General features: G+C 41.1%; 1 protein-coding gene across 3 annotated transcripts in view; it reads left to right on the forward strand.

The window, feature by feature from the left end:
• The window catches only part of UBA6 (ubiquitin like modifier activating enzyme 6), a 58,250-nt gene that overhangs the window by 14,926 nt on the left and 30,276 nt on the right, over positions 1–13,048 (forward strand). For all 3 annotated transcript variants that reach the window (XM_090036824.1, XM_090036825.1, XM_090036826.1), the window contains 5 exons: positions 5,243–5,366; positions 8,169–8,272; positions 10,510–10,572; positions 10,859–10,935; positions 11,979–12,045. In XM_090036824.1, the coding sequence (XP_089892950.1) occupies positions 5,243–5,366; positions 8,169–8,272; positions 10,510–10,572; positions 10,859–10,935; positions 11,979–12,045 (435 nt within the window). The remainder of the gene's footprint in view (positions 1–5,242; positions 5,367–8,168; positions 8,273–10,509; positions 10,573–10,858; positions 10,936–11,978; positions 12,046–13,048) is intronic.

Genomic DNA, 13,048 nt, shown 5'->3' on the forward strand with positions numbered 1-13,048 from the left:
CTTCATTTCTCCTTAATACCGTATCTACAAACATTTATTTAAACAATTTATGTAGTTTAACATACTCCTTGAAAATGTATTGTGTTAGAAAATGATGAATGGTACAATTTGCTGACTAGATAACTTTACCTGAAATTTCCATCCAAATGCAGTTTAACACAAACAGCAATTCAGTCAATGCAAAAGAAAAACAATATAAAGCATCTTCAGATTATTTACATAGGAGCAAAGGGCTCATCTTGGGTCATGAAGTTCCATCTTCTTCTCTTCCATAAGGTGGCATCATCTTTCACAAACTTGCCAAGTTATAGCTTAAACCTACTGCTCCTGCTCCTATTGGGAGGCTGTTTCAGAACATCATATTTCTCATGATTAGAAACTTGCTTCTAATTTTAAGTCTGTCGCTAATGAAAATATTAAACAGGATACGTCCCCAGATTCTTAAGGAACTCCAATAATGACCTCCCAATACTACACCTTTTAGCACTACCTGTTTCTTTTACCTTTAGCCAGTTCTTTACCTGCCTTAGAGTCCATCTTCCCACGTGATAATACATCAGCTGCTTTACTGAAGTCCAGATAACTATATTGCATTCCCTTCATCTAGAAATTCAGTTATTGTCAAAGATGGATACCAGAATAGTCTGACAAGATCTACTTTTAGTAAATCCACGCTGAATTTTGTCCCATTTTCATTTACGTCCACATCTCTAAGCATTCTTTCAAATTTTATCTGAAGTGTTCTTACTATTGAAGTCAGACTAACTGTCCAACAGTTGCCTGGGTAACTGTTTCACCATAAATATAGGAACACTACATTTGCTGTTTCTCCAATCGTATGATGCCAGCTTGATAGATTAATTACAATTCCTTGCTGTCATACTGTGATTTCATATGTCAACTCTTTCTGAATTCCAGGATAGACATTATCTAATCTCCTGACCTGAGTGCTTCAAGCTCTCAACTTTCAACATTCTCATCCTTATTGAAAAATGAGGCCAAGTATTCATTTAATTTTTTGATGCACCTAGGGTACAGACAGAAGTAACAGTTGAACTGTTTTAGATGGCCAGTGATATAACCATACATGCCCTTTGAAAGGTGCCAAACACCACTGAAGTGCTCCAATATAGTGTCTCAGAGGTACTATTTTGAAAGGTTTCATTTTTTGTTATTTGTGCATTGATACAGGGTACCCATAGATCTTCTATTATCCCCAGGTGGTTTCCCCCCACATACACCCCTTCTCCATGGGGGATAGAGGGTGGACAACTTGCCAGGTATCAGGCTACTCGATCACTGCTGGATTCCCTGCCATGCCTAGATCATTTCTTACGTCTGCTGCCAGATCCAGGCTTACCCTCTCTGAAGTCCTAGAGGCTCCCATTGCTAGTAGAGCAGGGCTGTCCAACCCGAAACCCCTCTTTATGTCCCCTCCACTGAAAGGGGGAGAGGAGAGTTTTGGAGCTGGAGAGTTGGGATTCTAGTAGACCCTTGCTTACTTCTTCCCTCTACCTTCCTCTCCCTGTGGGGATAGTAGAGCTGCAGGAAGGTCCAACACAGCTTGATTTCTGGCAGTTTTTTACTTTAGCCTTATGCTTTATGATCCCAAATACATGGTTTCTTTGCTGATTGACCTCTTTTGTGTTCCTTGAAGACTTTGTTGCTTATCTGCAGTACCCTTTTTGAGGTAGTTATTCTTACCTCTTTAGCATTGTTGTGAGAGTGTTGTGCCGGCAGTGCTTGAACTTTTGCTCACAGTTTGTTATAGCTGTTAGTGTTGATACTTTTAAGGGTTGCGCTCTACTGGGAAACGCCCATACACATTCATTGTGTCTGTGATAAACTTTGCCTTTTTTTGGCACTTAAGTGTATATTACAGAATCATTTTGTACATTGCTCCATCATTCACTGCTCAGGTTAATACTTTGACTTTCAAACTGTATTGTCTACTGTTTTGTTTCATTTGTACATGCATATCTTGCAACTATCCAGCAGTGTCTTCTCTGGGTGAAGTGTAAGCATTTTTGTGAACATGTTAAAAGGGAAAAAAATGTATGTGTATGACCTAATAACCTTTTTTAACTACAGAATCTCTGAAACTTGCTGCTTGTGACTACAAGGCCACCCAAAGCTGCTTTTTTTTTTTTTTGAATTTGGTACTATGTGCTGTTACCAGCTGATAACTCGGGTTGTTAGCTAGTCAACGGCCATTGCCTGCACTAGGAGTAGCCAACCCATGACACAGTGTCACTAGTGGTATGAAGAGCTGCTATGTGGCATACAAGCTCTTGGTGCTTAGTAGAGGGAGATACTGGAATTGAGGCAGGAGGTACCAGCCTTAAGTTGCATGGAGTGGTACTGAAATGGGCTGGATGGTGCTGGGAGTGCAGGTGTTGGGTGTCACTGCCAAGAGCCAGGTAAACCCTTCCCTGGCCCTGTAGCCAATGCTGGATTCAAGGCTTTGGATCGTTGCTCACCATATAAAACCGTGACGGCTGTGGGATCAGGAAAAGGTTAACTTGGCTCTTAGCAGTAACACCTCTCTTGCAGCAGCCTCCTGGCCCCACTCTGTTCTGCACAGCCAAAGGCTTGAGCCCCACTGTCTCCTTTCTGGCATCCCTAGCTGTAAACTTGGTCAGGTATGGTGCTTTCAATGGGCACAACAGCCAAAAAGGTTGGGGGACGAGACTTATGCCACCTCCCAAGAGAGACTAAATTAGCTGTCATGAAAAGGTGTATTTAATACTCTAAACTAACATATCAATTATCTTTTAAACACAGAGGTTTTTTTTTAAATTTATGACTCAAAATACAAATTTATGACATTTCATTTCAAGACAGTTATCATTTAATAGTATATTTTATATGAATGTATTTAATTGACGGCCAAGTAAAATAATGAAGTTATTCTAAAGAATAGAGTATTAGTTATGGATTATAATAATCTAAATTTTTATCGCCTGGGGATGATTCTTCTGATTGTTATTATTTTTATTTTACTAATTACTGATTCTCTTTGCATTTTGATAGTGAGTGTTTATTTACCCAGAAATACCAGAATTTATTGTAAATATTCCCAAATAGGATGTTTTTATAGACTGTTTCAGTAATGCTGATCTACACTATAGGGGATTATATTCTAAAATGCTAAAAGACTGGAAAGAGTAGTCTGGAAAGGTGTAGCTGTGGGGTAAGAGAAACTGAAAGTAATACCAGCGTTCACTCCATTGTAAAAAGACTAAAGTGGATTTGTAAATAACGTAACACATGACAAAATATCGTCACGTGTATATACACTTATAAAGTTTGAATTAACTTAAGAATTAAGGGTGGGTTTTTCTCCCTGATGTTGCATATAATTAAAACATAGTTGAACCTAAGTTTAAACAGAGCTTATTTGCTAAAGCAATACTGTATTTGCATATATCGTAGCTTGTCCTTCACATGTTTATCACTTTGAACTTAAAACACTTTAAAAATATGTTTGGATTTCAAAAGTCTTGATTTCCCTGCCCCCAATTTAAAAAATAGTGTGCTGGGAACTGACTTAATGGAATATTTTATGGGGAGGAGGGTGAGAATGGAGGGGGATGAAGAATTATAAGCTTCATAAGGACGTGGCAGGAAAAGGAGACAGTGCCCAAGAATTTTCTTCAAATGAAGAATTGATTGAATCCCGTTTGTTGGAAATGAATTTTCTGATAGTACTTTCATTCTGTCTGGTGCTTTAGAATTTTCTGTTTGTTAGTGTCTTTTAGAGAAGTGTCTTACTTCAGAGAGGTAGCAGTAAAATAGTTGGCATCTCTCTGGGTGACATATAGTGACATCCAGAACATGCAAACATGCTTCCCAGGACCTACATCATGCTGAGGAGTTGTGAGCATGTAGGACAGGATGCTCAGGGCTGCTTCAAGATCTGTACTGCAAATGTGCAGCCCCTGAATGTGTAGGACTGACATGGGTGTGTGAGGTTCCTTCGTCAGCAGCATGTCTAGTCTCTCTTGGGAGGTGGCATAAGTCTCGCCCTCCACCAAATTACTGAGAGACTTAAGCTGCATAAACATATTCAAATAATCTGGAAGAATTCTCCCAGGTTTGCTCTCCTGGTAGAAAAACTAACCCAGAGCTGTGTGCACCGACATTTGAATGCTGAGGCCCTGTGCAGCAGTGAGGGGGATAGGAGTGCTTGCACAGGTATATAGAGCAGTGAGGGAAGGGGACAGTATCCACACATCAAGCAGCTCTGTGGTTCATGGCTCACCTGCTGTGACCCATGCAAAATGCAGCCCCCGCTTGTATGGCTCCTGGGATGAGTGGCCCCCAGGGACTTAAATGTTGAACAGTCCTGCTTTAGGACTTTCTCCCTTATCTTTTGCATGAAGCAACAAACTACCTTGCTCTGAGTCAACAGAAACTACTTAACTCTTTCTACAGTAGTACCAGCATCTGTTAACTTAGGAATCGTGGTATGGGCATTTGAGGCCCATCACCTAACAGAATCACACACCAAACCAGGAGTCAAACTCAGAGATCTAATAAGAGGAAACAAAACAGAAGCAAATGGGAGGGAGAGGGAGCCAGGAGCCAAGTACTTCAGTCTTTACTGTCTGGACAGAGTACTTCAGACTAGGCCTAGCCTTTTAAGGCTGGAGTGGGCAGGGCTTATCTGTGGCTTCAGGGATTGGCCCCCACTAGAACTAGCTGGGGCCAGGGCACTGATCCGGGCTTGTTGCAGGTGACATCTGTTTCCGTGCAGCCTCAGTGCATGAATTGCCCTGATCCTCTGATTTAGATTGTCTATGCTCAGAGCTCTGATCTGGCCACATTGCACTTAGAAACAAGATGATTTTCTAGTATCTGCTGACACAGTCTTAACTTTAGCAAAGGATTCAGTTATTGTACTAAGGACAGTGCTTAAGGAATAATCTTGTGATTTGTTTTAAAACTCTGGTGAATTTAAGGATAACAGTCCAAATATACCAGACAGCAAAGTGTTAGACTAGTCTATCAGACCCATATTAAAATCCAATCTTTTTAATACACATAAGCCCCTTGTTTTTAATTTTGGCATGCTTGTTGAATGAAGTGCTCCTTTTTGACCTCACTGTATCTAACCGTAGTAAGCCATTCTTGTATAGATGTGCTAGGATGGTTGTAGTTACAACAAGCAAGAAGCACGCAAATCTGATTTAAAGGAAATTTCTTCCTTGCTAACTCTGTTGTTAATATTGATCTTTAGTCAAATCCTGGTATAGTTACCTGCCTTGAAAACCATCCTCACAAGCTTGAAACTGGACAGTTCTTAACTTTCCGGGAAGTTAATGGAATGTCATGTTTAAATGGATCCACACGTCAAATAACAGGTAAGCCTTGTGTCTTTTGGTTTACTTGTTTATATATAAACTAATAAAACATGTTCTTTTGGCCCTTTTGCTCATTTCAATACTGCTGTGATCATAGCAGAAAGAACTTTGGTATGTGAATTCAGTACTGATTTGCAGCAGTGGTTTTGCTTGCAGAGGTCTGAGGCATGAGGTGAAGCATGGGAGGATTTCTGATGAGGAAAGTTTGAACACTGTGGAAACCACTTGGTATGGGACCATTCACACTATTTGGGCATATAGTGTTTTTAGAACTGAGCTTTTGATATCACTCAAGCACTTGTATCTCTGCTGAATTTATCTGTCACAGCATATTTGGCAAGGTTGCCAAGTGTCAGTAAATTTTACTGACTGTCAGGGGGAAAAAACCAGGCTAAAAATGGCCCAGGAAGCACAAAAGGAGGAGATGTTCCAGATAAGAGTTTTCCTAAGGGGGTGGCATTGCATTATATCATCTATCCCAGTTTTCTCAGTTTCTGCAAAATCCACATAATCACAGCTTGGGTGTGTCCCTAGTGACAGGGTGAGGCAGGCTATCCCTGTGAGTCTCCCCAAGGGCAGGGATCTTGACTGCACAATTTTATAGCAGTAGGGGACTGCTTTTGTGCTTTCCTCCTAGCTTTAAAGTTGTTGGGGGTGGGAGGGGAAGCAGAGAGAAAAGAGGTAGCTGATCTCCCAGATATATTTTCCCTGCTATAGCAGTGGGAGAGGGACAAATGTCAGGGAAACCTCCAATAATTAGATTATAAATATGTATAAATTTGTTATAATTTTCTATTTTCCATATAGAGAATCTAATCCATAGGGGGTGGTCTTATAATCAGGGTATAACTATGATATGGTATGTCAATAAAAAATGTCAGTAAAGAAGTTTGCTGTTGGTGAATAAAAGAAAAAATTGTAGAAAATAGATTTTTCATTTAAAAAAAAATGTTGTGTCAGCATCCCTAATACGCGGTCACATTACCCCATAAGAATATTAAAGGAATTATCAAGGTCAATCTTAAATTCTACAGAGAAATGTAAGGTTGATGACTTCAGTTTGGTGCCCCCATTGTGTCAAATGATTTCAAGTCTGTGCTTTAGATCTTTTTTTTATGGGACCTCCAAATGATAGTGCTTCACTTATGGTGACATCTGCCTGTGTTTAATCTCATCATATAAACATTTTCTATGAGATATTTTATTCAAATCTTAGGGGGCATCTACACATTTAATTAATGTGCTTTAGGTAATGCGCATTAAATCTGGTGTCTCAGGGCACCTATACACAACTGCAGAGGCTGCTCCAATGTGCTGGAATTCTAGTGCATCATAGCAGACCTGATTAATCGAGTCTGCTGAAGCATGGCAATTACCGAGCTCAGCAGCCTCCTGCATCTCCCTGTGCTTAAAAATGGTGGCAGGGGTGCTTGATAAAATGCATTGAACGAGATGTAGTTCAAGTGCCCCCCGCCACCATTTTTAATCATGGGGATGCTGATACAGGATTACTTTAATTAGTGTCACTTTAATTAGAGCTGCTCTAATTAAAGCACTGCACTCCACCCCCTCACCCCTAGAGCACATGTAAAAGTGCCCTCCATTGTGAGATACTAGAAAAATATGCATTAGCCTATTTTATTGTACATTAGCTAAAGAGCATGGAATTTTGTAATGCTTTAATTCGCATTAAAAAAACTAAAGCGCATTAAAATGTACATGTAGACGTGCCCTTACTGTACAGTCTGTAAGGTAAGGTCTGTGGATCCAGAGCATTGACTTCTGGTTTCTCTTTCCCCAACTTCCACTTATGTTCAAGTCTCACCTGATGCTCAGCCTTTTGGTTTTCAGTTTATGCCCCAATGCTTATCCCTAACAATAGTACTTGATTAAATGATGATATAACGACTGGGGGGAGGACATGCCTTAAAATGTTCCTGCTTGTTTCGTCAAGTCATTCTCCTGTGATGCTGAGCCTCTGTGATTGTATAAAAATCCATGGATATTGATTGTGCTTGATTGTATTACTCTCTAGCTGGTTAGGATACCTCGTACATTCATATTATGCAAAACCTAAGTAAAGCTAAGGGTATAAATTTCCTTTTCATTATAAAAAGATATGACAATGCAGAACTGACAATGCAAGTGCATATACACATGCTACACTTCGCCTGCAAAGTGGTAGTGTATTTCTGGGTAGTAGCATAAAGCAGGGGTGGTTCAACCCCTGGCCCGAAGGCCATATCCAGCTTCCAGAGCCATGCCACCTGGCCCACTGGGAGCTCTACAGGCTGGGAAATGGCAGGGAGGCAGTGGAAGCTGGATCCAGCCCCACCTGAACCACTGCTGCATAGCAAGATCAGGGCCAGGCCCATCCCCTGCCTGTCTGGATTGCTGGGCTGATCCCTGTCTCCATCCTGCCCCCACCCGGCACATCATGCTGCTACCTGCCACCCCTCCCCCTGTGCCTGGATTGGTACTGTGCTGCCCCTGCCCCACCCCACCTGGGCAACCAGCTCAAGCCCCCACTGTGCCAGCCCCAGTTCCAGCCACTGGGCAAAAGGTTGTGCACTACTACCTAAAGTATTAGTTTTAAAACAATCTGATACCTGTGGAAATGGGTAAACTACACTTATTATTGTAGTAGGACTGAATTACAGAAATTATACTTTTAAAAGCAGCAGTGAGGGTACACTATTTGTAGAAGATAAGTACCTTTCAGAGAAATAGAATTGCATCGGAGCTTAAGCTGTTTATTATGTCATTGTCACTCAGATAACATATATCTCTTTCTCTCTTCAGTGGTCTCACCTTATTCTTTCAGCATTGGGAATACTTCAGATATGGAGCCTTACTTACATGGAGGCATAGCTGTTCAAGTAAAGACGCCCAAAACTTTTTACTTTGTAAGTGTTCACATGATACAATATACTTCTTTTCAGTTTAAAATGTTTTTAAGAGGCAGAATTATTTCATAGTTTGTAGGGTCAGAAGGGACCTGAGCAGATCATCAAGTCCGACCCCCTGCCATGGCAGGAAAGAGTACTGGGGTCAAACAGCCCCAGCGAGGTGTTCTCCTGGAAGTTGGTTCCAGATCCTAGCCGCCCTGACCGTGAAGTAGCGCCTCCTGATATCTAGCCTAAATCTAACCTCTGCCAGCTCATGACTATTATTTCTTGTCACTCCTGGGAGTGCTCGGGGGAACAGGGACTCCCCCAACGCCTGCTGGTCCCCTCTGACTAGTTTGTAAATGGCCAGTAGATTCCCCCTCAGCCTTCTCTTGTGGGGGCTGAACAGGTTCAGGTCCCTTAACCTCTCCTCACAGGGCCTGCCCTTCTGTCACTGATCATGCGAGTGGCCCTCCTCTGGACCCTCTCCATGTTATCCACATCCCTCTTGAAGTGCAGCGCCCAGAACTGGACACAGTACTCCAGCTGTGGCCTGACCAGTGCCGCATAGAGGGGGAGGATCACCTCCTTGGACCTGTTTGAGATGCATCTGTGGATGCATGACAAGGTGCGGCTGGCCTTCCTGACTGCGTCCCCACACTTCCGACCCATGTTCATTTTGGCATCAATAATGACTCCAAGTTCCTTTTCTGCCTCTGTACTGATGAGAAGGGAGTTCCCCAGCCTGTAGGTATGGTGCTGGTTCTTCCTCCTCAGGTGCATCACCTTGCACTTGTCAGTGTTGAATCTCATCCTGTTCTCATCTGCCAACCCCTGTAACCTGTCTAGGTCTGACTGCAGCCTATTCCTTCTTTCTAGCATGCCCACTTTCCCCCACATCTTAGTGTTGTCTGCGAATTTGAACAAGGTGCATTTTACCCCCTCATCCAAGTCACTGATGAAGATTTTTGAACAGTGGAGGACCGAGCCTTGGGGGACCCCACTACCTACATCCCTCCAGGTCGAATAAGACCCGTCCACCACCACTTTCTGGGTGTGGCCCTCCAGCCAGTTAGTAACCCATTTGACTGTGTAGGTGTCGACACCACAGTCCCCTAGTTTTTTAATGAGAATGGGGTGAGAGACAATGACAATGAGAGCTCGAGCAGTTAAGTATAGGGATGTATAAGTAGTGTGGATAGACTGACTCTACTATTTTTCTGAGTTTACAGAATTAACAATTGCAGTAGATTTAATTGTGGGGATTACTGCCCTCTTAAACATGCAGCCTTGGTCCATCAGACTAGTATGTCTGAATGTTTGATAGACTTCCTTTGAAGTCTGCTTCAAGGGAATATTGTAGAAATATCTTGGTTAGGAAGCCTGAAAATTATATTGTGCTTTTAATGTCATATAGAGGAGGAACAAGATGGTGGTATCAAATCTGTACATGTGAACAGGTATAGCAGATCTACAGTGAGGCACTATTTGAATCATTTTAGGACCAAATTATTAACCTACATCTTTAGACCTCTTTAGAGGTGAAAGCACGCTATCCCACCGTACCTTCCAGTTTTCTTTTACATTATTTCTGTAGTCTACAGCAGAATATAGATACATGGTCTTAATTGCTGTTACTGTTGTAACTGACTCCTTCGGTAGTTGGGATCTTGCAGCTAGATAGTGTGGTAGGGTAGTGTGGTTTCTTGTCTCTGAAGACCTGCTCTTGTCTTACTTTTTTTAAAAGTATTGTTCCCATAGGATTCCAAAAGATCTAACAAAAATCTGCAAAATCTAATTTCTTATGGACAACTAGAAATGGCATCTGGTTTGGTAGGAGAAGAATACAACTGTACTCAGTGATAAAAGAAGCCTTGTGTTTGTAATCGTTTTGTAAGTGCACAAATGGCTGTTTGTAAAATATTTAGTAACTGCAATCATTTGGTTGTTGCTGAAATTGTTTTAGCTAGTTGACTATGAAACTGGTAAAAAATTCAGGTCTTAAGAAAAAAAACTTTGAGAAGAACCTTTACCTCCAACTAGAAAATAGTAATACAGTGTCATTTCTATAACAAGGTAATAGAAAAAGGTTGGCGGGGGAAAAAAAGGGAATCTGCAGTTTTTAATCCCTCAGTTGTGGGGTAATAACATTAGTTACCACTGTTAGCTATGAATGAGGTGGGAGAAAATTACATGATAGAGCAGGCTGTGTTCATAACTTGATGTATTATATTTTGATCAGATCTTTCTTTCAGGATCGGTTGGAGAAGCAGTTAACAAATCCAACTTGCCTTGTTGCAGACTTTAGCAAACCTGAGGTAAATGGCACACTGCTCCTTTTGGTTTCTTTAGAAACTAGATTTCTCATAATTTGAGGGTGGAAAGCTTCATAGATCATAACTTTTTTTTTTTTCCTAAATGGCATATAGTAAGTATGCTTTGAAGTATACAGTTGGGGAGGGAGGTTCAGACCACTAGAAAAAGGAGTGAACGAGTAGGAATGGAATTGAAACTAAATAGGAAAGTGTCAAGCTTTTCAAGTTTTTTTTTGATTACACATAACAGATCAGTGCCTCTTTTTTTTTTTTTTAACCTCCTTAACAGGCACCTTTGCAGATACATGCTGCCATGCTTGCCTTGAACCAGTTCCGGGAAAATTTTGGACGCATACCAAACACTGGGTAATGCTATTTTAGTGGTATTGTGTTTAACAAACTCTTGACAGTCTTTAATAAACCTAGTTAATCCTCTGATGCTTAACATATTTAATATTCAGTGTGAAATAATTACTGAATTGGTTTGTTGTTGGTTAGGCACCTCATGTTTTTCACCTCTAGGTCATTTCAGATCTCAGCTAATTTAGTAATGATAAAAAATAATTATCTACTGGCTGTTCACAAGCATTTATTTTGGTATGTTGTTTGGTTTTGGCACATGGTGCATTCTCCAAAGCCACCCCAGTCATGACTGTCTCACTTCCTAGCAGAGAATGTATCAAATGACTTCTCCCCAGAAGCATTCCCTTCCCATCTTGATGGTTTGACATTGAGGCTCTTGTGTGGATAAATCAAGGATGTCCATCTACAAATTTGACTAACAGTAAAATCACACAGGGTTATGAATAGCTTTCAGCAGCTTAAAGTCTGATATGCCTGTGTTGTTTCAGAATAGTTAAAGCATTATTTGTGCCTTGAATGCATAAATACCAGTATTAACCTTCTGTGTTAGTGTGGCCAATAGACACCAGTTTCCAAACTAAAACTTAAATCCTAACAGTAAAAGCATTGAAAACACACTATTAAATGGGAGACATTTCAAGTTCTCTTAGGTTTTTTTTTTTCTTCAAGTGGGTTACAGCAGTGGTTCTCAAACTTTTTTGTACCAGGACCTATTTGTAAACACCATCCAGTGTTCCTCATTCCTGACCCACTGCCCTCTACTCCCAGCCTCACTGTGTGGGGCAGGGGGTGGGTGTGTGGGGCATGGGGGGGGCCCCCAAACAGCCCCTTTCAGGCTGGAACTCTGACAGCCTGCAAGGGAAAAGCCACAGTTTCTCAAGTTTAAAGCTTGTTTGTGACCCTTTCATATATTCTTGCAACCCACTTTTGGGTCATGACCCTCAGGTTGAGAAATGCTGTGTTACAGAGTTGTCCTGTGGCATTTAATATTTTAGAAATTCATGCTATGAATGCAAAATGATCTTGATTTTTGTCTTGGGCTCTAGATGCCTGCAAGATGCTGAAGAGATGTTGAAAATAGCAGCATCCATAAGTGAAACGCTGGAAAGCAAAGTGAGTAGTTCTCAAGTAGCTAATGGTTGCTCTGCACTGTTGCATTGGCAGTTACAACGTAAATACAGTTAATCCAGTAGGCATTATTATAGTGTGTGATACATTTTTACACTTTGTCCCTGTTCTAGTTGTTGACCCTTTCTTTTACCCTTTGGGTTGTTTTGATGTATCAGTTGCTAGTATAAAAGCGATGTGCATAGGTTACTTCTGGAGCTGTTCTCTGAAGCTCATTACACAGCTGCAGTTTTAGTAATTTAATCATACGTGTAAGGCAGTAATGGCTGTGAGGAATTGTTATCCAATCATTTTGGTGTAATTTTCATCTTAAAACACTGGGCCAGATTCTTAGCTGCTGAACATGGGTGTAGCTCAGGGATTGGTAGTTATTTGGGCTGGAGGGCCACTTAAGGAGTTTTGGTGAGTTGTAGGGGCGTAGGGGGTGCTGATCTGGCCTCCACCCCCTGTCATGGATGTTTACATTGCCTACTGGGGTGGTGCAAGTTGATCGTATCCAGCCTCGTCTGCCCTGCACCCATTGCTGGGGGTCCTGGACAGAATGGGCAGGCTTCTGGATGGAGTGGACAGACATACCCACATATCACTATAAGTGTAGCACTATTTAGGTGTTCCATAACAAAGATCTGAAAAATAGACTTGAAATCATTTAGGGCAGTGGGGGCACCCAATCGAAGTAATTAACTTCATGTTTCTCCATAGAATTTAAGATTACCCTGTAAGTTTGTTAAAGGAATTTCCTAGGTCAATGCGACCATGTATCAGGGTTGCCAACCCAAGACATTTTTCTCAAATGATAAATCTATAAACTTTTATTTTTTCTTTTTTGTCTTTTATTTATTTTACGAACAGCAAACTTCTGTACTGACATGTTTTTACTGACATACCATATTTACTTGACTAGAAAACAACCCTGATTTATAAGATGACCCCTCCTGTAATTGGATTCTCTTTATAGAACATTTATAAATTTGTTATAATTTTCCAG

Source organism: Crocodylus siamensis, chromosome 2, assembly GCF_052110815.1.
Source record: "Crocodylus siamensis isolate JL-2025a chromosome 2, ASM5211081v1, whole genome shotgun sequence".
NCBI lineage: Eukaryota > Metazoa > Chordata > Crocodylia > Crocodylidae > Crocodylus > Crocodylus siamensis.